The following is a 27,537-nucleotide window of genomic DNA, read 5'->3' as shown; positions in this document are numbered from 1 at the left end:
CTGGACGGGTTGGGGATCATGAAAGGGGCAAGTGGGATACTGTACGAGTACGAGGACGCCCTGCGCCAGATCAAACAAGGAATATCTGGGCAGTAGATATGGCACGGCAGCGCAGGACGGCGCAGGGTATATCTACCCTTTTTGGAGCAACGAAATGGTCCCTCCTCAGCTCGCCATCAGGTAGATAGTCAAGTCAATCCGGGCGTGACTCCCCATGTTGTTGTTCTCGGTCGTGACGATCTCCCTACAGAGTCGAGTAACGTCCCTGATCAACGACACGTCCTCTGCTTTGATGAAACTCGGACTCAAACTCGGTATGGGCGTGGGCGTGGGCGTGGGCGTCGACGTCGACCTTGGACTCGCACTCCCCACCTTTTCCCCTTCTCTCGTCTCGGCGCACAGATCCCACGAACGGAGACCCAGCTAGGGACATAAATGTAAATCTCTGCTTCCGATACTCTTTTGCCGAAACTGGGCACGGACCTAACCAGGCGCGATTAGTGGATACGAAGGCGGAGCATAGACGGTCCTACGTACCGTCTGGCAAATGGTCGAAAAGCCAAATTCCAACCAAATACGCAGAGAATCTGTGGGCACCTGGATTTCGTATGCGCTGGCTAAGGCTCACGAGACGGAGCGTGTCCTTTTACGTGTCGGAAGTATGGTATTCGGCCGGCGTCTGTTCACCGGGACGATGAACGAGAGGACGTTCGTGGTCCGTAATCAAACCAAGTCAGAGCCAGACACGTCTGAGGAAGGCAAAAGCAACGGCATCCCTGGGCCGAGCTACGATTCCTAGACTATGAGCTGGGAGCTGGAGACGACGAGATCATTGTATTTCGGGTTGCAGCCCTGCGCCTGGCCTAGGCCATGCCATCTGGGAGGTGACGTTGATCCGTTGGACATCAGTGCACCACAGGAGACCCTACCAGGTTCGGCTCTGGAAACTGAAGGTTGGCGTATTTGACTGCACCCAAATTTTTGTCAATACAAGAATTGATGATGCCACGACCAGCCTGCCATGAGATCGATCCAGTAGCCCGAGCAGATTCGATCGCCCTGGCAATAGGATTAGTCCAGAGACCGTAGATGGTAGTCAGTCATGGGCTGCCTTCCTCAACTGAGCCGCCGGCGTCATCAACCCGCGGCCAGCGTCACAACATCTGGTGAAGACCGCAGAAGTTGTGGATCAGGCTTGCAACGCCTCACAACAGGGCGCCAGCACTATCACCAATATCGTTGCGTCGGCAGAAGGCATCAGCAGGACTGACATTCCTTGGGGAAAGCACATATTCGAGTCCTTCAACAGAACACCTGGTCGAAATTGACTTTCGCCTGAGAGGCGCCGGCGATCTCCGGCATCGTTGCCGAGACGTGCGACCCAGATATCGAGAGCGAACAGCAAGCTCTGTCAGGCCGTCACATTCAGTCGACAAGCCCGTCTCCCACACTCAGTCAATTGAAAAGCGACCTCAACCTAGATGACAAGCCTAGGCGCCGAGATGGGATGGAACGCACATTTGACTGGGTCCCCGGTTCGAGAGAGACGAAGGCGTCGTTGATTACTGTCCGGAAGACCTGGGAACTGCCCCCCCCCCCGAACCTCCACAGAACAAGGACCCTACCGTTCTGACACCATGAAGCATCAAGAAACAGGCTTTTGTCCTCGTCTCCGATACTGCGGGACTCTACCTCGTACCCTGCGCTTCGAGAGAAGCCGGGAACATGCGAGCAGGACGGGAGGATGTGTCGACAGAGGCCGCGGAATAGCGGTGAAGGCCCACTCCCTCTGCCCCTGCACTCGCCATGCCTCCACCGAGGTGTGAAGGATCGGCATCAAGTTCCGCCAGCCATATTTGCCGCCCGAGGAAGAGCCTGAGCCTCCTTTCGACAGACGCGTTGGGGTTTCCAGGCTGGAACGCCCAATATCGGTCCTGACGCCGATGCTCATGCTCATGCTGATACTGATGCAGCAGACCGACTCGCCAGTGAGCGACCTGGACTGGAGATTGCTCGAGCGAGGACTTCATACTGCGTGCACCGGCTCAAGAACCCTGTCGGCTCGAGCTTGCAGAAAAACCACCAACGTCTTTCACCGATCTAGCCGCTTGAAGCCGTTCCCAGGCAGGGCAAAACCAGCAGATGCCTCAGTCGTGCTACGCATCACCATGGCTCTCCCGTCGGGCAACACTCTGCAAGACAACAGATCGAGCAAGAGTCCGGAGAGCCAGAGGTTTCTAACCCAAGACGTGTGCCACCGAACGAGCTCGTTGCCTGTGCCTCTACAGAGTAAGGTCAAGATGTGGCTCTCGCTACGTAGTTAGTCTTGCACACCAGGATCGGGGAGCTTTAGCTTCCACGCATGCACGCCCGCAGCCAGCCACGGCTGGAGCCTTACCATTGATCGGCGGTGTGGATGCTTAGGACGAGGGTTGGTAACTCAAAAGACACAAACCACTGCATGCACAGGGCACCCCCTGTTGGTGAACAGCCATCCTCCCTTGTGGGTCGTCACATGCATACTGTGTGTCTTCTTCAGTCACTTGAGACCAGATGCTAGGTACGCGTCGGTGTGTTGCAACTTGTCTTGGTGTGCGTCCAGACTCTCCTCTTACCACAGGCTGTATCACCGAGCACAGCGAAACTCAATGGCGTGCTCAGCCCGAGCCCGGAATCGATCGAGGGTGGCTTTCTGGACGAGGGCAGAACCCCGTAGGCACTCTCTTGCGCCCTAGCCACGACCGAGCTCGACGGGAAACTGTCTTCCAAGCATCAAGTACTTTTGGCGAAGCTCTCCTCCCACTTCTGATCCCGACCGGGTTGCTTCGGTCCATCTATGACGCTTCGTACGATCCCTCTGCCATCTTAGAGAGTGCTTCCACCTCAAGTCAGGCCAGTGCACGGCTCGAGGCGCATTGTCACAGCACGTTACGTCTGTGACTTCAAGCACCCAGTCTCCACCAGGGTATGAACTATCTAGGCCGCCCCTTACGGCTCGTTGGTCGCCACGGTCAAGCATTGACAGCCCAACCTCTGGTTACCGCCTCCAGTGGATGCTTGAGGACAATGGCCCTGTCATGGTCTCTAAGAACCCTGAGTGGGCAATTCGCAATTAGCCATTCCAGGAGTGCTCGGCAAGCCCGTCAGTAATGTCCAGGATTAGGCTTGTTCTTGTTCCCTCCCAGCAGATCCATGCCTCTTCGTAGCTCCAGAGCAATGCTTCTTGCCCGCGAACAGAAGTGCTGATCAGGTGGCACAGATCCCAAGGTGCAGGATGTTTGCTATATGAGACGGCTCAGAGCATGAAGACCAACCGGCAACCGCATCCACCACTGACTCATTCACTCCTTGAAGCCGTTGATGGCAAAGTCTGGGATCTGGATAGGCATTGGACCGCGTGGAGGGCACAGAACCCTGTTAGCGGCACTGCGTCCTCTGCTCAGGGATCAGGCACTGTGCAGCGCTCGCAAGGGTTATGACCCCCTCCAACTCCCGTGACGATCAGGCCGATTCACCGTTAAGCATCCCTGTCGCCTCCATTTGATGCCTGATTGCCGACCAACAAACGCCAGATTCCCAGGACAATCTTTCTATCCCCGTCGCACTACCGGACAGATCAGATACTCAACATTTCAAGAAAAGGGAAACCCATGGACCACTCTGCCCGGTCATGAACACCCATGCCCCATCGTTCAGCTTCTTGTTCGTGATATCCATCGAGAGACAGAGGCTTATATCGGTCAATCCTATATCAAGTCATGGCTTCTGATTAGCCTCGTTCGTCTCTCGCTCGCCTTATTTAGCTACTTGATAGTCACTTAGTCAGTCTGGTTGGTCCACGAAATTCGTATTCTTCTTCCCCCACGCGACACGCGACAACATAAGATTTCGTTACGAATTGTCTGTGCATGGCGCTGCGTATCAACCTTGGATGATTGCAAAAGCCCGCGGCGTCCATCGATCGTAGATCGTCATACCCGTCTTCCGATTCCTGTGTAGCTCCCTGCTACCTAGCGACGACTGTATTACACAGCATTGCCGTGCACACTCCAAGACGCGGACCAAGCTTCGTGTGACCACGGGCAGACTATTACAGGACCACTATCCTAGAAGCGGACTGTGTAGGAATTCGAGATCCGGCGCAGTGGGGCTCAAGCTCGCGCCCGTGAGGACGCCGTTCCCCCGTCCGAGTCATCGAAGGCGGGAAGTGGACGCCACGCCATTGCAGATACGGGAGGTGTGATTTAGGCGGCGAGGCGCCCAGTCGAGTCGAGCGTTTTCACCTCGAGGTCGCTGCCCAAGGGTGGTCTAGAACATGAAGTCGCGGATGATCATGCGACTTGCCAGTTGCAGAGCCGCATGAGTAAATGGGCGGACGAATGGGGCGAGGGAGTCGGTTATGGAATTTCGCGTATCCGTGTCTTAACGTGGATGGACTTGGCCAAATCGTGCCTTCCTCCTCGGTGAGAGGCGGTGGACGGCAAGTGGGCCGCGAGTCACCGAGCAAAGAGCAAGAATGCGAGGGGAAGGGAGAAGGGAGTTGAGCTTTTAGATTGAAACAAGCCAGAGGATATGCATTGAGGGGCTGAAGAGCTCGACTTCACCTCGTCCGATCGAGGTGGTGCATACTAGCGCAGGTATAGGTGAGCTGTCTGTCTTCACTTCTCAGTTAGATCCGACGTAAGAGAGTCGGTGGTCGTGCATGAAATGCACTTTCACGCGTGGCTGCTTCACGCCACCATTGCTCTGGCTTCCCAGGACTTACTCCCTGTTGGTCGACGGAGACGCCAGAAGCTGGCGGCATTCTCGACTGGACCGTAAGCGTTGCACCAGCAGGCGTGCGTTTGAGACGGACGCTTGGTGCTTGTGAAGAAGGGTCAATCGCCGACACTCACCCTGTCGTTGATGGGTTCTCCCCCAGCCGCGTCCACCTGCATGCGCAGGATCTACAGTCGTTCTTACCGTTGCGAATACCTCCGGCTGCAGCTCATCCTCACGTATAATCAAGGGTCGATCATGACCTGACCTGACCCTCACCAGAACCTCACCCGAACCTCACCGGGACCTCACCACCAAATGACCTCTACTACCGCATTGAAGATTCCATGTGCCCAAGCTACCCTATGCATTCTGTTTGGCGTGCCACTGTGATTCATCCTTCCTGCCCAGGGTTGGTGGTCGTGCCTATTCCCTCTTAGAACATCAATGGTGGGTGCCCCTATCTAGCCGCCTGCCGTCACTTTAAGATGAGGGCACTAAGGTAAGTCGATTCCAACGTGCAAGTTTCCCACCACCTGACACAACCGAATCTCCTTTCCCCTCCATCTCACCCGCCGGTGCCCAAGCCAACCCTAAACCACTTGCATGAAATCAATGCTTTTGTTTCTGGTTTCGAAGACGTAAGGAGATGTAGTGAGCATGAGATAGAGTGCATGTTGGTGCCCAATGTCTCGTTTGTCGAGGTGTCGAAGGAAAGTCGTAAAAGTACAATTTCAGGTTGTGTCGAATGAAACGTGCAGAAACAGTATCCGTGCCTCACTTTTCCGTGTTATTGCGCAGCTGGTGGATAAGGAAGGCAGGGTTGAGACGCGTCGCTATTTTGTTGGCGAGGCAATATCTCACATCATCTGGTCTTGAGTCATGTCACCTGTTGCCTCTTGACCCTCCATAGGCTCGTTGCCATTGGCGTTGGTGTATTTGACGTAGCTCAATCCGAGGGGCCGGCCACCGTACATGTAGCCTGTGAACTTTGCTATGAAGTGTTAGCATGAGTCTGTCGCCCAGGGTGCGAAGGAACATACAGATGGCTGTTTCAGCGTTCTCAGCAGTGTCAAATTCGACGACACCAGATCCGCGCGACCGCCCACCTGGCTCGTACTGGATCTCCGCGCGTTCGACTTTGCCAATCGTGGTGAACAATTCGACCAAGTCCTCGTTGCTGGTGGACCAAGGGAGCTGTATCGCTGTCAGCGTGCTGGCACTGTACGATGCAGAAGAGGCTACTCACATTCCGGACGTAGATAGTCTGGCTGCGCTCGCCTCCGGTAGTCGCGAAGTCGGTGAAAGGGTTGGGAGCCGCTTGCTCTTGAGCTGCTCCTCCACCGTAACCAGCGCCTCCGCCTCCACCGGCATAACCACCACCGGCGGCATAGCCGCCTCCTCGACCATAGCCGCCACTATAACCTCCACGGCCTCCAAAGCCTCCTCTACCACCACCGAAACCGCCGCGGGCGCCGTACCCTCCTCCAAAGCCGCCGCGTGCACCGTAGCCGCCCATGGGAGGCCCGCTGCTTGCGTAGCGATCTTCTCGGACTTCAAGGGCGCGGCCATGCCAATCGTAACCATTGAATTGCTGGATTGCGTTTCGGGCATCGTTAGGAGATTCGAATGCCACAATGCCGGTGCCCTTGGGACGGCCGGTAGGATCAACGTGGACGTCGGCTCGAATGACGGTTCCTTCTTGAGCTGTGAAATGTAAGACATCAAGTCAGCTCATCAAGAAAAGAGCAGACATACCAGCTTGGCGGAAGAGGTCCTTCAGATCCTGCCACCCGACATTGAAAGGGAGCTGCAAATTCCATGTCAACACATCTTTGAAACCAGAGGGATTTGAAGGAATGAGGAACAGACATTGGAAACATAAAGTTGCCGACCGCCACCACCGCCGGCGCCCATACCGCCGGCATAGTGACCACCACCGTAGCCACCAAAGCCACCGCCTCCGCGGGGCCCGCCGCCGTAGTCGCCGCGACCACCCGGTGGGCCGGTGAATCGTGGCTCGGTTTCGCGGTCCTAGTAGAGAAAACCTGCGGTTAGTCGTGGCCAGAAATGTTGTTGGCCGAAAAGAGAATGCGCACCTCTCGAACGTAGACAAGGCGACCCATCAAGCTCTGATTGCTGAGAGTCTGAATGGCTTGTTGGGCTTGTTCCCTAGTTGCGTATTCCACAATCCTGGCATTTAGTTAGAAAAGGGCGCCAGCTGGCAAGATCGGCTGAGAATGCGACTCACCCGCATCCCTACATAACCCGTGGACCAGGTCCAACCCGTCAATCCAACGTCCAAACAGAAACAAACCAGAAAAGGAAGACCAGTAGAACCAGCCGCATCACACAATGGCGCCCACCTTCGACATTCCATTCGGAAGAAGCAAGACATCAGCAAAGAGAACTTCTCCCGCTGTTTCAGAGTCAGTCATGTCTCAAGGCAGGAGCGAGTGACGAGAAACTGACCTTGTCTCATGAAATCTTTGAGGTGATGCCATTTGACGTCGTACGCCAAATTGCCCACATAGACCCGACGGTCTTGTTGAGATGACTCGCGCACTGACTGCATCATTTGTTCTTTCGCCGCCGCTCGTTCTTCGAATGTTCTCTGCGGTGGTCGACCTCCACCAGCGAAGCCCGAACCTCCTGAATGTCCTCCAGATGCGTTGGCTGCACCGCTCATGGGACTCCGAGACCGACGTTCGCTGCGGCGGTATTCGTCACCTCTGCTGCGAGAACGGCTACGGGGAGAGTAGGAGCGTCGGCTTCGTCGTGGACTCCGTGATCGGCGACGAGGCGATCGAGATCGGTCTGATCGGTCCCTCTGCAAATGATGGTCAGAAACCTGCCGGGCAAGAGTGATCATAACGTGTGAGCGAGATGAGGTTGCGGCTGAGGTCGAATTTAAAGGGCTGCGCAGGTGAGTGCGAGATTCAGTGACACGTGCAAGTGATACAGCACGCTACTGTGGTGCCGCAGTGAATAGACAATGAGGTGGTCCGGTCTCCTTGATTCGCCTTCCGCCTCACGCACAGGGACATAAGGCGCAAGTGGACCCCAGGCCGATTGGGAATGGTCGGAGTGAGGTTGGTCACATCTTCACCTCCAATCTCGGTGGATGCGAAACTCGATATGTGCGCGGGACAGGAAATTGTGTCACTTACTATAAGTCAATGAGTTAGCGAACTGACTGGCGCAGCCAGAGCTGTGGAAGTGGAAGAAAAGAGACGGTGAAGGGATGGGGTTGGGCAGGGAGGTTTGATGCAATCGAAGTTGGGACCGGGCACATGTAGGCAGGGCAAGGAATGATCGGGCAGGTCAATGCCAGAAGGGCTAGACTGGGACACCGAGGTGAACAAAGCAGAGAAACGCACCCATGATTATCGATTGCCGAGAGGTCGTGCGGCGGGTTTTGCTCTGTTGACTCTACTGAGATCAGGATCGTATGCACGAGAATGCAGGAAGGGAGGGGGGAGGGAAGAGACCAGCTAACGAGTTTCCCGAGTGGCACAAGGGCTGTCTGAACTGTCGGCAGAGAACGCGCGCAGCTCGTTTTGTCCGTGTGGAGCGGCTTCTCTGGACCTGGCGACAGGGCTCCGGGGAATCAAAAGATAGGATTCCTGACACGCGCGGAAACAGCGAAACCCGAATCTGACAGAGCCTCAGGGCGGCGCGTCTTTGGACCGAGTTGTTCGCGGGTACGTGCCCAGGTGTTCCTTCTGTGCTGGGTAAAATTTTCTTGCTAGCAAAACGGAAGTTGAATCGAGGCAGCAAGGAGCCCAGTCCGGGTCTGGCGGGGCGAAAAAGAACGAGTTTTGGAGTGGAGTCTCCGAGTCATGCAATACACTCCGGGCGCGATGCTGTACGCGGGAGATAAGGTGTGATTGGCCGCGATATGGTGTCTGCTGGATCGTGGTGTTGACTCCTAAGGCAGGTGAAGCTGTAAATGGAAACCTCTGCCATCACACGGTCAGTCAGCAACATGTTCTTTCAATACTCCTATTCGTCATGCGCTCGTCGCGCATCCATCACATTAAGACTCCACAGTCTCTGAGGACGATTTCGCCGACGCAGCCTCCACTTTCCAGGGTGCCTGTGACATTCCATCTCTTTTTGTCTGTCTCCAAGCAAGGGAGAGGTGAGTGACCAACCAGAGATCGGCCACAAAGCGCGCAAATGGCTCGTGTCAGGGCTGTCAGGGCAGGGTCCGTTCGGAACGGTGCCCAATGGGGACTGCTGTCACGATAATACAGTCGATCGAGTAAGCCTGCAAGCCAGCTGTCTGGGGCCTAATGCGAGGACGGGTGCGGCTGGGTGAGCAGCACGGCAGACTCGGGCCACGGAGGAAGGTTAGGGAGGGTCAGGTAAGGGAAAGGTTCCGATGGATTCACGGCAGCTATAGACGCAGGAGGCAGCAAGATGGATGCAAGGTGTTGATGGCGAGAGATGGCTTGTGGATGGGCGCAGCACAGAGTGTGACGGCAAAACAAGCGAAGGCACGATGTCTGAGTGGGCCACTGGCCTTGGCGCTAACACCACATTTGAGCTGCTTGAATTCCCCTGTTCCTGTCACCCAGACTTGGACTGTCAAGCTGATATGTGCTGCATAGTTCACGAGCCTGCTGAGGCTGTAATGGATAGTCTAAAACTCTCGGTGCGCCTATAAGCCAATGGAAGGTGCGAGTAGAGCCACTGTTGCTGCCGGGCAAGAAATGGGTTCCTCGATTCCAGTGCCAGGAAAGGGCCTCTCCAGCATAAGCTCTTCCTCCGCGTCCGCTTCTGCCTGGCGCTTCCCTTGCAACCCTCTCAGACTGTGGCTCTGCACCTCCTGCAAGCTAATCCTGCGTCCTTTGTGCTGCCCCTGCACAAGACTCTCCCGGGTGGCGCCTGAGAGCCATTCGCATTGTCACCAAGGGTGACCGTTAACGGAGACTTGAGTTTTGGAGCATTGCCTGCTCGATTTACTCGGAACTAGTGGTCTACGCGAGCAGATAATTACGTATCTTCGAGACGAAGGCTTTCTCCAGCTTTGGACTTCGCTCGGCTGCGACACGGCTGCTTGTCGCCCCGCCTACCCGCACACTTTTGACATCGGGATCTCTAGGTTTCCCATATGTCCGCTGAACAGACACTCAAGAACGATCTGCTGTTCACCAGCGAGACGCCAGACCCTGACGCGTGGGAATAGTGTATTGGGGGCGAACTTCATATCGTTCGAGAACACGCGTTCTGAACCTCGTCGATATGCGGCACTCTAATCTTTCATGCATGAAGCTGATCCAGATTGAGCCGGACACTTGGCACACACTGTCTAGGGTTGACGGCTCGCGAACGATAAGATCGGCATCCCGCGGCGCTATACGAGGGACTGTAGCTGGGCGTGAAAACGTCCCACCCGTCACCATCGCCTGTTCGCCGTTCACTGCGACCGGGTTGTTGCTGGCTCCTGTGTCCTGCTAAGGACTGGTGTTAACATGCACTATCCTCTATTCACACCCAGCCCCTGCGAAGTTATCGGCCCGTTGTGTGCGATGAACCAACGATAAAGCCGAACACGCCGGCGCCATGTTGCGGCTAGGTGCACCGGAAGCTCTAACACATGCATCTCGCAAAGTCTAAGCACATTTGGGGCCTGCCTCTCAGGTGAGGAGCAGCAAGCCACCGCGGCGGCAACGTCAATAATTGGCTCACAGGCTCGATGCCCAGTCAAATCGGCATGAAGCAGAAGCGCGGATAAACGGAGCCCAAGAGCGTGCGGCTGCGGAGCTGGGCTTGGACGATCCACCGGCTCTCTGCTTCCGCGTCAACCGCAAACAACCATCTTTCAACATCGCTCCTATGAACGCCGATTATTGCGCCACTCTTGACATACATTCCTGCTGCTCCATGCATCCAGGACTCGGTATGGTGTCTGAAAACAGGCTGGCGCAACGTGGGACTGACGCAAAAGCGCAGGATCCACACTGTGGTCTTTCAGAGAGTGTCTCTCACTGTTGTGCATGGTTGGCCCTTTTCCCAAAACGACTCCCAGGAAGCTTGGAGTTGTGGGAATTCTAGCCCGTAGGTACGGAGTACTCGTACTGTGTAGAAATCCGAGTTATATACAGAACCCCGTATGATGCAATGTAACCGCGGGACAATTTTGATCTGGGTCACATCCTCCCCACATCCTGTGACGCTGCCGAAGTGGACGTTGCCTTGCGGCCTGAGTACGGCCAACTTCCTCGGCATCTTGGTCCGGCTAAACACCGCGTATTCTAGCACACTGGGCTCAACCCACACGTGCTGCACGCGGATTGAACATCCTCCAAGTACTCCGTAATCTTCTAGAACTGGCACCGCTCCTTGCTCGTACTCGTGCTCGTAGCGACTGGGAATTGCATTCTTCTGATACGCCTTGGCTGGATGAAGATGCGATCCGATCAGCTAGTTACGCGGGCTGCCGCGTCAGAGAGGAGAGGGACGTTCAGTGGTCAGGCTGAGTGTGACGGATGCATCTTTCCCACCATCATCATGTCTAGGAGTACTACCATATATCTTGTAGCGTAGGTCTTACTATCCGCTTCTGGGCAATGTCCGGCTGGCTAGCCGTCTGACACAAAAAGACCATGATAAGAGCTAAAGTTGGTGTCTAAGTAGCTCTGGGATCGTTCAAGCAGTCGCGGCAAGTCCAGCAAGGTCAACCCAGTCACTGGAGCCCGGCGCTGCAGCCAATGAGGTTGTGTCTATGCCAAGCCTTGCGAGGCTGGAGAAATTCCCGAGTCCTGCGGGACTGCGTCTGCGACCTCCAGTAGAAAGGGATCATCCAACATTCTCGCCTGGCTGACCAAACGATCAAGCGCTTCGTAATTAGCTTCGTGTCTTCGCGGACGGCTGCAGATGTCGTGCATTTTCACACGCAGTAGGAACCACGCACAGCACATCTGAATCGCCAGTTTCAATTGCTGTCCCCCGTCCGACGACTCCGCCCTTGCCTAAACCGCTTGCACTTCCGTTGTGAGAGCTCATACCATAGCATACCCTCTCGCCCCGATCAAGTCAGGCTTCGATCATGTCTGTTGCTTGCGCGCCAGGCATGGCACTCACTAACGCTTTACGGGCTCGTTCAGTGACGACGAGTAAGCCATGGCGATTTGCAAACACGGTCTCTACATACCAGCTCAAACGAACATACTTCTCGATACATCACCCAGATCCTCCACCTTTCGCCAAAACCCAAGACAGAATCCTCTCTGCGGCTATCGAACGCGTTCCAGAACATGGCTTCACACAAAGAGCAATGACATTGGGAGCTAAGGACGCGGGATACCTTGATGTGACAGTCCAGCTGTTTCCTCGTCGCGTGTTCGACCTGATCAACTATCATCTTGTCACACAAAGACTCCTACTGAAGGAGACTGTACAATTCCCAGAAGGAGGCAGATTGGGCATGGGTGGGAAGGTCCGGACGCTTGCCATGGCACGTCTGAGAGCCAATGCAGACATCATCCAGCATTGGAAAGGGGTAAGCGATACGCCGGCTACTCACTTGGCCGCGGAATTGACAAGCTTTGCAACAGGCTCTGGGCCACATGTCCCTCCTCGAAAACATCCCGGCCTCTATGAAAGAGCTCAATGCTCTCTCCGACGAAATCTGGTACCTCGCTGGCGACACAGCTGTCGACTCCTCCTGGTACACGAAAAGAGCCTCACTCGCAGCGGTCTATGCCAGCTCGGAGATGTTTATGACGACAGACACCTCCAGTGATTTTGTTGCAACAGAAGAATTCCTGGATCGCAGGCTGAAAGATGCGCAGATTTTGGGAGGCATGGCAGGAGGATTTTCGCAATACATCGGCTTTTGGACTGGCAACAGTGTCAATCTGGCCCGATCCTGGGGCATCAGAGTGTGAAAGACGACGCCCAATTCACATGAGCGAGAGATTGACCAGACACGGAGCAACACCCGTCTTCGTGGTATCGTTCTTCTGTCCCGGAATCCAGCCGGAGATCAGATGTCTCGTTTATCCTCGACCATTCAAGGTGTTAGGCGAAGATTCACCTGCACTAGATCGGAGGCGTCTCAGAGGATTGTGCCATCGATTCACCAGAAAACAAGCGAAGCCAAAGGTTTCCTTGTTCCGACCACCTTACCTTTCTGACCTCACTTTTCGCCACCCTGCACTTTCGAAGCTGAGGTCACATTCCTCAAATCTCAATCCTTGCCCTGTGGTGTTTGGAACGAAAGCCCTGGCTGGAATGCATCCTGTCTTGTATGCGCGAGAAGTTCAAGCTGGATCGCTGTCCAAAGAGGGCAAAGTCGGTTGCTGTAGGTGGAGATGAAATTCATCAGCAGTATGCCAGGCAGAGCAGACAACGTCGCACTGGCGTGTACAAAATGCGGCTTGCGATTCCAGATGTCCAGAGTCCCTCGCTTCAAGCCGTGACGGCCGAGAGGGCAATTGCCAGGACCTGCATCCGCAGAATGCAGCGAATTGCCCCGATCCTCTCTTCGGCGGAGCATTGATGGATGGCAGAAAAGGCCAACAGCAACTGCAGCAAGTTCTTGTGGGTCCCCTTCACACGCTGACATGCGAGGCGACACGGCAATCATATCCTCTCGAGAGGAACACTGTACTCACCGGATTCCGCCAGTTTATGAAAACGTAGCAAATCCACATCCCACCGCCCTGAAGCATCAGCCTTGACGCTTGTGCAATGCCCCCCCGGGCGTGCTTTTGTTAGCAATAGTCAACCTCACCCAAGAATTTGCTTTCAAGATTGTTAATATGAGCCAGCCCAGGACCATGTGCCTCAGGCGCTCAGGTAATCCTGCTCGTCGTCATGACGAAACCCACCTGGCCATTTGGTGGAAGCTTTTTCGCTGGTGAAACCCCCCGTGGCATCTACACTCCCGTCGCGAAAGCAAGCTTCCGTCAGTCAACCGGGGTGGGGTTGTTACAATATTGGAGAAGGCAAGATATCAGAGGGATTTGCTGGTGGTGAACTGCCCATTACTAGACGGGCTCTTCAATTTGAAGAGTGCTTTGACCTGGCGCTGCTGTTGGGGGGGGGGGGGGGGATGATTCTGGAGCAAGAGAATGCCAACGGTGGGTGGATAGAACGAGCAACGACAGGGATGTGATGGTTTTGATGGTTAGCGAGCTGTCGATGGCGGGCCTTTTGGAACCAGAGCGGGCACTCGAGAATCAACAGGCTGCATACCCGCTCCGAACAACCATGTCCTGGTCGAGAGAACTTTCGGAGACGTATATGGGGTGATGAGTATATGTTGGCCACCGCCATGAGAAGGTACATAACGGGCAAACCACGGGGTTTTCTGTGAGTGGTGACCTCTGTCCTTGGCTGTGAGACTGGTAGCTATGGAGTGCCGGCTTGCCTGTGACTGCACCCTGAGGGTCTTATCCTCCGCCATGGCTACTGTTCCGACACCGAAGAGCTGGCCTTCATTTAGTCAAGGCTAGAGCGACTGAAGGTGGGGGGCTCATCGTTACACAGGAGGCGCGTTGGCCGATGCTTGCAGCTACAGTTGATGGCCTTCTAGCTTTGTCTGCGGTGGTCCAGGCACTGTCACTGTAGCTAGTATCTTTCATCATGCAAGTAGACTGCTACACGCACAATCCATCGTGGCTGCATGCTTCGTCGTGCAGGTGAAAGAAGCCTGACCAATTGCTTCGTCCAAGCCAAGAAAGGATGAGCCAAACTCGCAGGGCCTTTTGGTTGAACACTTGTACTCTCATGCATCCAGCCGGCCGCTCTGCACGCTGAAGAGGACATCCAATCGCCTCGGATGGGCAGCAAGCAATCGTCGACCTTTGCTTTTGGCTTCAGCCAGCAGCCTTCGCTTCGGGTGGCTATGTACGTGTGGCCAAGGACAGGTGTTGATCACTCCGGTTAGCGTGATGATCCAATGTGCCGCATGAGGCTCAGATCTTCCCATACGATCGGATGTTGCTTAGGGACGCATCAGCAAGGCTACGAACTAGCGAGGACGGATGATCTCCCACTGAGCGTCCACGCGCCTGGATACTTTGCCTGCTCTCCGGCCGGATGCTCGTATACTCAGAAGCAAAACAGCCAATTGCAAGCAAAGTAATATGGAATAGGCAACGCCCTCGCTGGGAAATTACCGTATCGGGCAGTCGTGATCCGAGCAAGGGGATTTTCAGGTATCATACAAGCAGCACGCATCCATAGAAACCCAGCCCAAGCGAGGGGATGGAGGTTTTCGTGCAGAGCGATGGAAAACTCGTCGCATCCGCCACACTGATTGACGCGCATCCCCTTGACGCATAGTTCAATTTCATCAGCTTCCATACAGGGAAACTCAGCTTTACTGACAGACGAGGCGCGAAGAGGCCCCAGTTTACTTGCTCGGCTCAGACGCGACCAGGATGACCGAATTATAAAGCTGGCGACCCTCCCTGGCATCCTTCATGAGTTACTGTTGTTTGTGAAATGCAATGCGACCCCCTCGGACTGCCGAAGTGTTCAGTATGACCAGGTGCGCTGTCGATAGATACAGTAGATCGCAATCCTTCTCACCACGCCAGCCATGCCGTCCAGCTCGAACCAAACCTCATCGGATACTGCTCCACACACAGCTGTACGTAATTAACCTCGTCGCATCTGCCGTGACTGAGAGCTCAGACACGATGACCCGAACTGACCACTGCCAATTCAAGGCCGTTCCAGGGACCTCCCACAATCAGAAGCATACAGTCGGTCATGCCAAAGGGTGCATATACCATGACCTCATTCTCCGCTTGGAGCTTCCAAGCAAGGACAGCGAAGGAGTCGTGGGAATCGAAAGATTCTTGAAGGAGGGTCCGTGCGAGCAATACGCCCTCTTCGCACGTCCAGATACCGGTGCTCTGTCGGTCGCGAAGGTCTGCACCTGCAGCATTGAGCCTGCCGAGTCAGCCAGCCTTGCCAGTCGTTTGTGACTGAGAGACTGAAGTACTGTATCAGCTTTCTTGGGAATCTGCGTGCAATGGGAAATGTATTGTAAAGATCTCAATAAACGCTAGCAGCACGAGGCAAGTCTGCCGGAAGCCAAGCTTTTGGTAGCTTGTACGACACAGTACGGAGTAACTCCGTACGTCCGTACGTCCGTACTCGATGCTTCGTATCTCGTACACTTTCTACTACTGAAGCAACTAGCACTGGCATGTCGACGACCCCCAGCGCTTCTCAAATTCATCCACCAGAGGACTGCGTTCTTTCTCGAAACCTGCGAGTAAATTTCCTGGTTGGTGGCTCCAGGTGGTGAAGCAGTCCTGTTTCCTAAAAGCGCGTGTCGTCTTGAGTCTCCCTTCTTGCGATGCTGGCCGTAGCAAGTGGCGAAGAGCGCAAGTGGCCAGGCTGACTGCTCCCATCGCTCTACACTTGCTGGACACGGCTCATGTGATATCAGTAGTATGGAAGCCTCCCCATCAAAAGCCCGCGCTCAGGCCATTGAGTCGCAGTCCTGGTCAATCGTTCTTTCGTGGCTCTCAGACTTGTACCACCCGTCTCCGGTGCCGGCGTTCGAGCGCAATGCCACTACACTGACGGCCTTCCAATCTCTCATGGCCGAGAATGTCGCAGCAGACCGGCTCCAGGAACTGCTCTTCGACGCCAAATGCGAGGAACTCGCGATTTCTCAGCGTAACCGTATGCAGCGAGCGAGAGGTCAAGGGACGACAGGACACAACGCCACTTTGCTTCTTCCCTTGCTCGAAAACTCACTCTCAGGGGCCGGAAAGGACTCATTGGAGTCTCTAGCCCGCTCAGCAGTCCTGCTTGGCTGCTGCTCGCCACCGTCGTCATCACAATCCGAGAGCATCATCGACAGTCTCCCGGCTCGGACCGTGGATCTCTCCCGCCTAACATTCCGTCTCGAAGAGCACGTCTCCTCCGTTGAAACACTCACATCCAATCTGCAAGCCCAAACTACCGAGACACTGCATCACCTGTCCTCCATGCGCGCAAGAGCGGCACAGCTGTCCAACCCAGAAGATACAACAGATTCACGCCCATCGACACCGCCTCACGCGTCGAGCATCGGCCCGACGACGACGGACTACTCGCAGCTCCACGCCCAGACTCTCCAGCATCAGCGCGAAACCAAACAACTGCAGCTGAAGTCGGCGGAGTACAAGGCACGCATCGACGCCCTTGACCGGCAGCTCGCAGCCGCGGAGGGGGCGGCATCATCATCATCGGCCGTAACGAGCACGGCTGCTTTGGTTTCGAAACAACAAGTCCTGGAGGACAAAAGGAAGCGGATCACGACATTGGAAGCACGATTCCGGGGGTTTCATGGACTGCCTCCGGATGTCGATGCCTCAAGGGGCGAAGTCAACAGGCTCCAGGCCGAACTGGAAGCGCTGAAGAGACGGAGGGATGAGCTGTTTGAGCGGATCTAGCACGCGTCAGCCATGTTCTATGGAGAGCATAACTGGGAGAGGATCCGGGACGAGACGAGACGGAATCAGATCGCATAGGGCAAGCAATCAAGCAAGGAAGCAAGCAAGCACTCCATTTTCTCGACCATTGGCTATCAACCATTGCCTGAATGAAGGGCAGCAATGGCTGTCCCTGAGCTGCGCAACAACAACTATACGTACCGCTGCATCGAGCCAAGGGAAGGCGGTAGTAAAGCTTGATGACTCGAGAGTTTTCCGGCTGCGGTACCTACTGGCTCCTCGGTGGTACGACTTGCTCTGTGCTGGGACCAGAGAGTCACAGGACAAATTTCAGCGCGAAGCGAAGGATATATATAGAGGACCGTTTCTGGGAGTTATCGACACGGGCAGAACAGGAGTGCTCTTGCGGAGAGTTTTAAGGGCGAAGGAGGCCCAAATAAGGATCCATCACCACCATAGCAAAACTGCAAGCTACTGGAAAGACAACTCGCTTTCAAGCCGGAAACGTATATACCCTCCTCGAACAAGTGTCGACTACAGTCAGTCACTCTACTTCCCTACCATGCCGTTGGGTTCACTCGGTCTCAGCTCGCAATAAATCTTGGTGGCGCGCTGGCGACAGTTGTCCCCGTAGGGCTTGACCTTCCTCTTGACGCCGTCGACCTCCTCTTCGTCCTCGAGCTCGGCGGTGTTGAATTCGGAGACCACCGTGCTTTTAAAGGGCGGCGGCGGCTCCGACCACACCTTGGTGACCGCGTCGGCGAAGCATTCGATCTGGATGGCTTTGAACCCTTCTTCATGAGCGTGGCGCATCAGGAACTGCGCCAGCGCCTTCATGAGGCCCTTGCCCTCGGCGTCGCGGCGTGTGCTGGTCGCGTTGCGCAGCAGGAGCTGCTTCTCAGCCGTGGGCTTCCAGCTCGCTTCGGGCCGGGGGTCCAGCGTCTCGAGCACGTGGTAGAAGGTGCCGAACAAGGGCAGACACGCGATCAAAGGCATGACGCTCCCCATGTCGAGCGGATTGATGCCGTCGTAGGCCATGGCCACGCTCACGAGCGGGAAGTCCATCTGCGCGAGGAGCTGGTCCGCGTCCAGCGTCGTATCGTGCATGTCCCAGTACAGTTTGCCGTCGGGCTTGGATTCCGCGCGCCTGAACTCGTATTCCAGGTCGAAGACGCCGAAGCTGTGGCCCGACTCAATCTGGTGCCGGATCAGGTACTCGCCGGCTGGGAAGGCCTCGTAGAGCCGCGCCGTCTTGTTTTCCGGATACACTATGGGCCAGACGGGCGAGTAGAATACGTTGGAATGCAGCACAATGGCCCACGCGAAGGGGAGGTGTTCTTCTGTGAGTCTCCGGATCTCATAGCGAGCCGGGAGGTTTGTCGGATTGGTCGGCGTGGCCGCGGATAACTTCGTCATCCTGATCGCGTGTCAGTGGGTAAGTCGCTGCGGTGCTGTCACTTGTGAGAGGATGGATCTGGAATTAATTTGCGGATGAAGGAGTTCTGTGAGCCGATGTCTTGACTCGACCGTTGGCAGGACATGGGACGCCCAGACTCTTTATGCTGTGCTGTGTGCATGTAGTGTTTGCGGCGTCGGTATCGGGTCTGGCTAGGATATCGATCCAAAGGTCATCAGCTTGTTTTAACATGAACGCCTTGCCTTATGAAGGCCGGAACACCGCTAAAGATGTAATGAACCCTGAGGATCCAACGGTCCTGGAAAGCTTGATCAGTCCCCCATTCCATAGACTAAGTGCTGATTGGTGGGCGATTACTGTACGACCTTTGTGTAGGTTGAGGCGATTACTCTGCGCCTGCCTTTTCGAGCGGTAGGTGGGAATCCTGTGTGGAGTAGAATATAAGCTCATAAGCAGGTAAGGGAGATCGTGTACGAGGTATACACAGTATGTCAGCAGGGAAGAAGCACCAGGGTTCATGTCACTTTTTAGGCCTCCAGCCCTTCTGTGAGGGCACTTCGACTCTCAGCCATGGCAAAAGTTGGCAAGACTCCGCTCTACAGAACCTGGAGATAATCCGAAGACGCTCGATGTACTCAACCGGCCAACCGGGTCAGAAGCACAAGCAGCGGTAGACCGACGACTCAGGTCTTATGCAAGGGTGCTGAGATCCGTATCTAGATGGTTGCCGTGACCGGAGAGTCGCAGAGAGAGAACGAATACGCGGCGTCTTGCGTCTGACTTGATAGTCAGAAATGGGAAAGTTATACGGACTTCCGCATTGGGAATCGTGCGCGGTAAACCACACGTGACCACACGTGACCTCACAGTCTATACGGTGGAGCACAACTCGCGTAATTCCATACGGTAGACGGAATACCTCGTGGTGCTTGTTTCACCGTGGACCATTCGACCGTTCAGGACGCTTGCTGCACGACACACAACAACACGCATGCTGGAGGGCCAAATCTTGACCATAGCCTGTTGACTGCAAATGTGAAGGAGATCACATGTCCAAACTCGATACCCAGCATCAGGAAGAAGTGGAGACTGAGGGCGCCCAGTCATCTTCGCGGCAGGATTCACTCAGATGGGGGCATGCCGAGCACAATGTGCCCGCCGGAGATGCTGTCTTCGACCAGGTTGAGCAATTCGCTGACCTTTATGGATTGACTGAGCATGTTAAGGTGCTGCGCAAAGCTGCAGTGCTTGTACAGGGTGAAGCGTCGCTAGCCGATATCGACCTCAGCGGTTCAGAGTTTCGATCCTTGCACGACGAGACGGACCGGCGGTGGCGGCAACCGAAGATGCTTTACTTCACCATTTTGGTATGCTCGATCGGTGCCATAGAGCAAGGCTGGGCACAGACCGGCATGAACGGAGCCAATTTATATTTCCCGAAGGCGCTTGGGGTTGGCTCCAATAGCAAGCATGACAACTTCGTGGTGGGCTTGATCAACAGTGCGATATATCTCAGCACAGGGCTTGTTGGCGCTTGGCTCTCAGATCCTGTCAATAGTCGACTCGGGCGGCGTGGTGCGATTTTCACAGGAGCATCGTTGTGCCTAGTCTCAAATCTGGGGTCTTCTCTGAGCAGAACCTGGCCGCAGTTGCTGGTCTCTCGATTTCTGTTGGGCATTGGGCTTGGCCTAGACGCAAGCACCGTGTCTGTCTACGCTGCTGAATGCGCGCCAGCAGGCATCCGGGGAGGTCTTGCAGTATCATGGCAGATGTGGACAGCATTTGGGATATTCCTAGGATTTGTGGCCAATGCTGCAGTCTACCACGTACGTTCCACATCTCAAGGTGTATTGTTCGCGGGCGTTGCTGACTTTACAGTACGGCGATAACGCCTGGCGGTTGCAGCTGGCGGGCCCGTTCATTCCGACCATCCCTCTGCTTAGCATGTTGTACTTCTGCCCCGAATCGCCCGCATGGTATCTGAAGAATGGGACCCGCTATGATCTTGCTTTTCGATCTTTGGTCCGACTCCGGAATACAGAGCTTCAGGCGGCCAAAGAGCTCTACTCAACCTACCGACAACACATTGTCAAGTCGAAATTCGCGGACCCCGAGGAACCCTCCTTCTCACGGAAAATCTTCAATCTATTCACTGTCCCTCGCATCCGACGGGCGACGACGGCTTCGTATGTTGTGATGCTCTCTCAGCAGCTGTGCGGGATCAACATTATCGCATTCTATTCGTCGACAATATTCTCGGATGCCGGCTTCTCCGATTTTGGTGCGCTTTTGGCATCCTGCGTTTTTGGCTTCGTCAACTTCCTGGGCGCCTTTCCTGCCGTATGGACGATGGACACGCTAGGACGGAGGTCGCTTCTGCTATTAACGCTACCGATGATGGCGGTGACAATGTTAGCGACAGGCCTGTCTTTCAACATCCCAGCAGACAACGCGGCACATTTTGGAGTGCTCGTCGGGCTTATTTACCTCTTCTGCGCTCTGTACTCACCAGGAATGGGCCCAGTTCCCAATACTTACTCAGCGGAAGTGTTCCCCCTCTCACATCGAGAGGTGGGAATGAGCTTTGCCGTCGCTACGGCTAATTTCTGGGCAGCCGTGCTGTCGCTGACATTTCCTCGCATTCTTACTACTCTCAAGTCTCAAGGCGCCTTTGCTCTATATGCAGCACTGAATGTGGTGGCAGTGATACTGATCTTCTTTTTACTGCCGGAAACACGACTGAAAACACTCGACGAACTCGATGATGTCTTCTCTATTTCCACAAGGGCATTTGTGAAATACCAGGTCACGGAGTACTTACCCTGGTTCGTGAAGCGGTACATACTGCGTCAGAAGGACGTTGATCTCCGGCCATTGACACATGATGGAGGGTACCTCGAGCTTAGACAAGGTGAAGAGATGGACGGCTGAGACTTGTGTTGAGATCCTAAGCTTCTGGCTTCCTTCGCTGCAGAAATTCGCCGCCTTCCGATAACCAATGCTCGACAGTAGCGCCCCACCGATAAGGAAGCACGGAAACCACCGAAGCGAAAGAAGCTGCGAATCTCATAGCTGCGAGTTCGTTGACTTCGTTGTCGATGACTTCTTTCTGACGTCGGCGTCCTCCGCCAACATTGTTCCTTTTAAGCAGCTTGAACAAGTCAGGAACCCACGGACTGAAGAACTGAAAGACTGAAGACCCTCTATGCAACGCCTGTCCCAGCTGCACAGTCACTGCGCCCCTCGTTCTCACCACGCCATGGCGTCCCCAATCACCTGTCACGTCTTGAACACACTGTCGGGCACTCCAGCGTCCGGCCTGAAAGCTACATTGACGCTTCTGTCGTCCAACAGCAGCTCGAAAACACAGCCGGCTGTGGCATTCACTGCTTCCACAAATGAGGACGGTCGAGTCAAAGAATGGGGACCATCTGCCGGCAAGAGTCTACAGGAAGTCATGGAAGGTTACTCCGCGGGAGAGCGAATCGCTTGGAGCATCAAGTTTGACATTGGCCCTTGGTATGAGGAGAAAGGCGTCGAGAGCTTCTGGCCCGAAGTCGAAGTCAAATTCTACGTCAAAAAGGGCGAGCGGCATTACCATGTCCCCGTGTTGGTTGGCCCATGGACCTACACGACATACAGAGGGTCTTGAGATGCATATATCGACTAGCCATTGAGTCTACTGTCTACCACTAGATGCTCCCAGCGAACAGGGCCTCGCATGCGCCAATCACCAACGCCAATTCCCAGTCGAGAAAGAGATTGCTCCGCAGTTCACACCACCTGTGGGCCCAGAACCTGCATTTTCTCTATGCCCGTAGGTGTCAAGCTGCCACGACTCCAGCCCAAACCGACCTGCATATACATGACTTCCCGGTATGCAACAGGGCAGTCCAACCTGACGGACTTTTGAGGCGCATATCCCCCGCATTCTACACTCTGGTCATGTGCCTCATGTGCCTCATTATGCAACGACGGCTCGGCCGTGGCCCTAGGGCATTAAGACGACATCCCTCCTTGCATGGCTTGGTGTCATTCAGTGGAGAGCTTAGTCCTGTCGCATGCATTATTTGTGCGAATCGTCGTCCACCTGATTCACTCCTCAGCGTCGAGTAACCCAACCGGCCGATAAATTCATGCGGCATTTTGCAGCACGCACAGAGTTTCCCATAGTCTTCTCCAGACTGGGCAGTAGGCCGTGGCGAGTGGTCACCGGTGTCGTTCTCGTCTGTACTGGGACGCAGAAGCATGCGTCGGACTGTGCCGTCGACTTGCACTAATTGACACAATTTCATTGATGTCACAATCGTCGTCGTCGGTGCCGCTGCTGGCTCGGTTGGACATCCGCATCGTCTGCTGCCGCTCATACTGCTCCGATTGCCGTTTGAGATCCTCGATTTGCTCCTGTAACATCATCAGTTCCATTCACCTCATCATGCTTCAGCTGGCTTACCTTGGTCAATTGCGGCCCGTTGATCAGAAAACCTTCCCGTCCCTGGTCCGGGTCAGCCAGCACACTTCCATGGTTGTGTTGGTTGTCATACATGGTATGAGTATGGTCTCACGGTGGCGCCTGGGCCTAGGAAGTATTGGAGCTGTCGAAGTACAATATGGCGGGATAGACCGTAGCCTGATATCCAGTAGTCGTTTGCAGGGCTGATCGATTGTGGCATGTCGGGCGAAGGGACTGCACAGCAGTCATAAACGTATAAAGAGGGTTAGGGTAGTGGTGCCGATAATGTCGCACTCTGATTCTGTGTTGCTCTTCAAGTGAGGATGTCGCCGTGGTAGAGTCAGATGCACTCATGGAGAGAGCCTCCGGCAAGATATAGAACTCCTACGGAGAGGGACGCAGGTCGAAGCGATTCGCCAATGGCCTTCCCCTGTGCCATCGCAGCACGGACGTTGAATTGCAGCAGCTCGATTTGGCTTGGGACAGCATTGCATTCGTTCCAAGCGACATCAGTGTTGACAGTGGTTGCCTCGAGAAGGCTCCCCACACACCTACGGCGGCTTGTCCACGAGTGACGCCCCCCTCCAAGTCGGCACGGAGCAGCGGCCAATCAGAGCAGCCGACGTCAGCCGACGTCAGCCGCCCTGCCAAATGGGGCCAACGCCTTCATTCTCGCCTCACTTTGAGCATCCCTGCTCTGTCGTCTCAACCATTCCTTACCTTACCTTCGCACTCCTCTGCGTCCACTGCCATCGTCCAACGGGCCCTCGAAGCCAGCGCTACTCAGGCGCCCGCTCAACTTTATCTTGCCTTTGAGGCTGTTGTATCGCGCCAGTGCTGCACACGTGTTGTCAAGCGCTGTTCAGCATCCCTTTGGATGCTTCTTCACAGTGGCAACATAATGAAGGTCGGTCCCTCCGGCTGTTGATCTTCCTTCCGTCGTACGTGCCCGACAGCAACCGCCAGGTATTGACGGAGAAACGCTGATCGAGAATGCACGCAATCACCTGCAGTGCGAGGCGAACCCGGCGCCGGCGACTGTGGACTGCGGCAAGGTCGAACTTTGGCAGACAATAGTCTCCTGAGTCCATCTGCACCATGCAATGCCATGCAGGAGTCGAATTCGAGCAAAGCGCGATTTCCACACCGCTCAAGGTCACCAATCTCTTGTCGGAGAACAGACTCCCCTCGACGGATGACTTGAGTCTCCGTCGTTTCTTGTTCGCACACGTGGAAGGTGGTACAAACTGGCCCAACCTATCCGTCCCCTCGAGCGACTACACTTCTAGCTGTGGCGGAGACTTCAGGCACACTTCCATCTGACAGGCGGAATCCAGACCAATCGTGCTCCAACCGTCGCACAAATGCAGCGTCTACCGACCTTTCATAGGTGGCAAAGCTCTTGCCAACAGCATTCTTCGATGCAAGTGGACTAATTCTTGAGGATTCACTCGTCCCACCATGAATACACGACTGGGAGAATTGGCTGTGCCAGTGCTAAATGGCGGCATTTCTGGGCTTGTCACATGGAGCACGATTGTTGATGATCAACTGCTTGGCGATTTCACTCCTCGATTCTTCAGGACCTCACTGGCGATCTTCTTTGCGTTCCCTGCCGCGAATGGATTGCTCAACTGAAGAACTGTGCCTCGATTATGAAGAGCAGCAAGCAAAGTAGGAATGGCTGCCATAGTGGTATTCCTGGCGTGATCGCCACGTACTCGCATTCGTCCTGGGAATCGTTCCTGATAGCTCTACTCGTACCCTGGAGATCCGAATATCTTGTCTGAAGGAGCCAATCCTCCCCTGCTACCCCAGGAACGACAATTTCGAAGCGGCTAGTGCTGTTCCAAGCCTGTGGACTGGTTGCAGGGCATCCCTGGCATAGGCCCGATCGCCGCACCAATCAGAAATTGCGAGGCTGCCGGCGATCATGGCCCTCTTTAGCACACGCCGACCCAAACTCGGATGGGAAGCAAGATTCTTGGGAAAGATGCTTTCCAGCAACTCAACGACTGCCGTACAGTGATAGGCATGATCGACGCTGCTTAAACTCATAGCTCCTTGTGCGAACGCTCTCGCATGAACTCGTTCCGCCGATCAAACCGATGTACGACAAGCTTCCCTCTGAGGCCCGACACTCAGTATTCAAGCGTGCTCACCTACCAACTTCTCCTCATGCCGAAAGTAGCTGACAATGAGCAAGAGATCTGCACAGCTGAGCGCGAATATACCCGTCTCTACCCGCAGACTCCGGATCCTACCGGCTCGCAGGAGTGCCGTGGATTACCAACACCTTGGCCACACCCTTACGATGTCTAGTCTTTCGACCATCGACCCCTTAAAGTGTCAGCCTGATCTGTCCCTGCCTCACTTTCTCTTGATCGACAACATCGCACTCAAGTTCAGCCAGTCGGCAACCATGGTAGGAGCGACTTCGTCAAACTTACCGGATAATCCATGAATCGGCTATTCGTGAATACCAATCGCCCAAGTACCGGACCAAAAGTGAAACTACTTGCCGGGCTTTAGGTGATGCAATTGGAACGTGCAACGAAAAGCACCTCTGGGCCACAGATGCCAGCCTCCAAAGTGGTGGTTGTGGGACTGCCTGGGCGCGTACAGGTATCGATGCTTGGAACGCGGCATTCAAGAGACCTTAAAATATGGGGAGACTTGGGTCAGTGAAGCTCAAGCCAATGAAGTCTCGATCCGGCCTTGAATATCACCTGAGTGGTAAGCCCTCGCTACAAGGAGTCCCTAACGAGCCGCCACAGCATCGCACGTACCCCAACTGAACGAGAAAACCACGGCCCAAGGGCCAGTGCCTTCACGTGCTAACTAGCCCAAGGCTCACCCTGTTGCAACTAGTGGGACCAAGTCACTTCTCTTCACCTCCTACCTATCCCCCAAGCAGTAAACGGACCTATGTTCGCCGACCCATCTATGACATCCGATTACATAGGTCTCCCCGAGCAAGAACAGCATCGGATGCGGACACCGGAGAGCCGTCGCCCAGGGAGCGACGGACGGCTTACCAGACACAGGACGACTGCAAAGACCCATCTTTAGCCTCGCCGTGCCTGTCGTCTACACCTCTCTGTCCCGGAAAGCCACTTGTAAAACCATTGTTTTTAAGGTCGAGGGCCATCACCCGACCAATCAAGCCACCCACTCCAGCTAGAGGATCGAACCACTCACTCCCCTCTCGTCAAAGTGGTGCGCGACCAAGCAGTCTGTCCTATCAAGTGTGCCAGCCACCTCACTCTGATGTTGGGAACCGAGCCAACCCGCGTCCACAATATCCATACTGAGTACGTCCTTATCAGCTCATTAGCGCGTCTGCCGTCAAGATGGAACGAGAATCGTCCACCATGCCCTGGCGCAGTTTCACCACAGTCAAGTCACTCACTCACTCACTCACTTCACCCCACCCCGAGTGTTGAGAACTCGTCACGGAGAGTCGTCAAATGTATGTAAGTGTTCTGTGTGGGTGGGTGGCTTGGTGACAGATAGCTTGAGACCCATCTAAACAGTCGGCCCCAGCCAGGGGGCCAGCCAGCCAGCTAAACCCCCCTACGCTTTCGCATAGACAACCACCTTCTCCGATGCATCACTTTGGCATAAAGTTATCTGCCTCGTGCCGAACTTGGCTTTACAGCTTCACTCATCGCCAGAGACCGCCGCTCCATGCATCCAGCAGAGTGCTTCATACCCCACCCACCGGCCGCGTGGGTAGGAGACTGCTAACTGGGAACCGGGGGCACCATATTCAGGATTGGACGCTAAATTACAGGAATCCAACTACCAGGACTTCACCTGAACGCGCTTACAGGACGAAATCCGAAAGAAAATAAATGGGGAGACCAAGGCACAGGGGAAGCAGCATCAGCAGTTGATCGAAATCGGTCCATGCTCATTGATTGTACTAAGCTCTCTGTCTGCGTGGTGTAAACCTCAAGCAAAGATCGAACGACCGCCCGCCCTGTTTATGGCGAGATCGCATCGTTGATCCACCTTGCCATGCCTGGAGAGCACACCAGATTCGGAAAAGACTGTGTCTGTCTGCCATGAGCTTTCTGTCAAGCTGGGACAATCGACTCCACCAGCGAGCGAGCAGGCGAGTGAGTCCGTGCCGTCCAACCATCGAAAGAGCCAAATAAGTGAATGTCTTTTCAGCGCCTTGTTCCCATTCCTGCCCCCGGGACTGCCACATTAGCCTCTAAAGTGAGGCTGCGCGACAGGAAGAGCCGAGAACGGCATGTTGCCTCGGCGCCGACGCTCATCCCCAAAACCACCCAGAGAATGAATGTACACAAAACGACCGACGTAAAGCCATTACCAGCGTGACATTGTCGAAATACACAGTCCCAGCCCATTTGTCAATCCTTCCCAAAAGTTCCCAGGTTGCTCCGATATCCCTTCGTTCCAATTCGTTCATCCATTGCCAGACTATATTTACATAGGTTGCTTCGTCTTCGAAAGATCGTCGG

General features: G+C 54.9%; 7 protein-coding genes across 7 annotated transcripts; 4 read left to right on the top strand and 3 right to left on the bottom strand.

The window, feature by feature from the left end:
• Positions 1-5,618: 5,618 nt before the first annotated feature.
• Positions 5,619-7,447, bottom strand: G647_04335 (uncharacterized protein; the record flags this gene model as incomplete). Its single annotated transcript, XM_008728679.1, has 8 exons — positions 5,619-5,752; positions 5,802-5,955; positions 6,008-6,465; positions 6,517-6,568; positions 6,631-6,792; positions 6,858-6,951; positions 7,111-7,177; positions 7,231-7,447. 8 exons carry the CDS (start codon positions 7,445-7,447, stop codon positions 5,619-5,621), a joined length of 1,338 nt encoding a protein of 445 aa, XP_008726901.1.
• A 4,392-nt stretch (positions 7,448-11,839) lies between these two features.
• G647_04334 (rpsU-divergently transcribed protein) lies at positions 11,840-12,656 on the top strand (the record flags this gene model as incomplete). Its single annotated transcript, XM_008728678.1, has 2 exons — positions 11,840-12,268; positions 12,324-12,656. 2 exons carry the CDS (start codon positions 11,840-11,842, stop codon positions 12,654-12,656), a joined length of 762 nt encoding a protein of 253 aa, XP_008726900.1.
• A 3,528-nt stretch (positions 12,657-16,184) lies between these two features.
• Positions 16,185-17,174, top strand: G647_04333 (uncharacterized protein; the record flags this gene model as incomplete). The annotated part of the gene is made up of 1 exon (XM_008728677.1): positions 16,185-17,174. One exon carries the CDS (start codon positions 16,185-16,187, stop codon positions 17,172-17,174), a length of 990 nt encoding a protein of 329 aa, XP_008726899.1.
• Positions 17,175-17,723: 549 nt separating this feature from the next.
• On the bottom strand, positions 17,724-18,590 carry G647_04332 (uncharacterized protein; the record flags this gene model as incomplete). The annotated part of the gene is made up of 1 exon (XM_008728676.1): positions 17,724-18,590. One exon carries the CDS (start codon positions 18,588-18,590, stop codon positions 17,724-17,726), a length of 867 nt encoding a protein of 288 aa, XP_008726898.1.
• Positions 18,591-19,640: 1,050 nt separating this feature from the next.
• G647_04331 (uncharacterized protein) lies at positions 19,641-21,522 on the top strand (the record flags this gene model as incomplete). Its single annotated transcript, XM_008728675.1, has 2 exons — positions 19,641-20,417; positions 20,470-21,522. The coding sequence occupies 2 exons, from the start codon at positions 19,641-19,643 to the stop codon at positions 21,520-21,522; spliced, it is 1,830 nt and encodes a 609-aa protein (XP_008726897.1).
• A 328-nt stretch (positions 21,523-21,850) lies between these two features.
• G647_04330 (hydroxyisourate hydrolase) lies at positions 21,851-22,243 on the top strand (the record flags this gene model as incomplete). Its single annotated transcript, XM_008728674.1, has 1 exon — positions 21,851-22,243. The coding sequence occupies one exon, from the start codon at positions 21,851-21,853 to the stop codon at positions 22,241-22,243; it is 393 nt and encodes a 130-aa protein (XP_008726896.1).
• Positions 22,244-22,800: 557 nt separating this feature from the next.
• On the bottom strand, positions 22,801-23,264 carry G647_04329 (uncharacterized protein; the record flags this gene model as incomplete). The annotated part of the gene is made up of 3 exons (XM_008728673.1): positions 22,801-22,995; positions 23,045-23,086; positions 23,136-23,264. 3 exons carry the CDS (start codon positions 23,262-23,264, stop codon positions 22,801-22,803), a joined length of 366 nt encoding a protein of 121 aa, XP_008726895.1.
• Between the last annotated feature and the right edge of the window lie 4,273 nt (positions 23,265-27,537).

The sequence above is a fragment of the Cladophialophora carrionii genome (genome assembly GCF_000365165.1).
Source record: "Cladophialophora carrionii CBS 160.54 unplaced genomic scaffold supercont1.3, whole genome shotgun sequence".
Lineage (NCBI taxonomy): Eukaryota > Fungi > Ascomycota > Eurotiomycetes > Chaetothyriales > Herpotrichiellaceae > Cladophialophora > Cladophialophora carrionii.
Note: the sequence above shows the minus strand (reverse complement) of the source record. Positions and strands in the feature narration are given on the sequence as shown.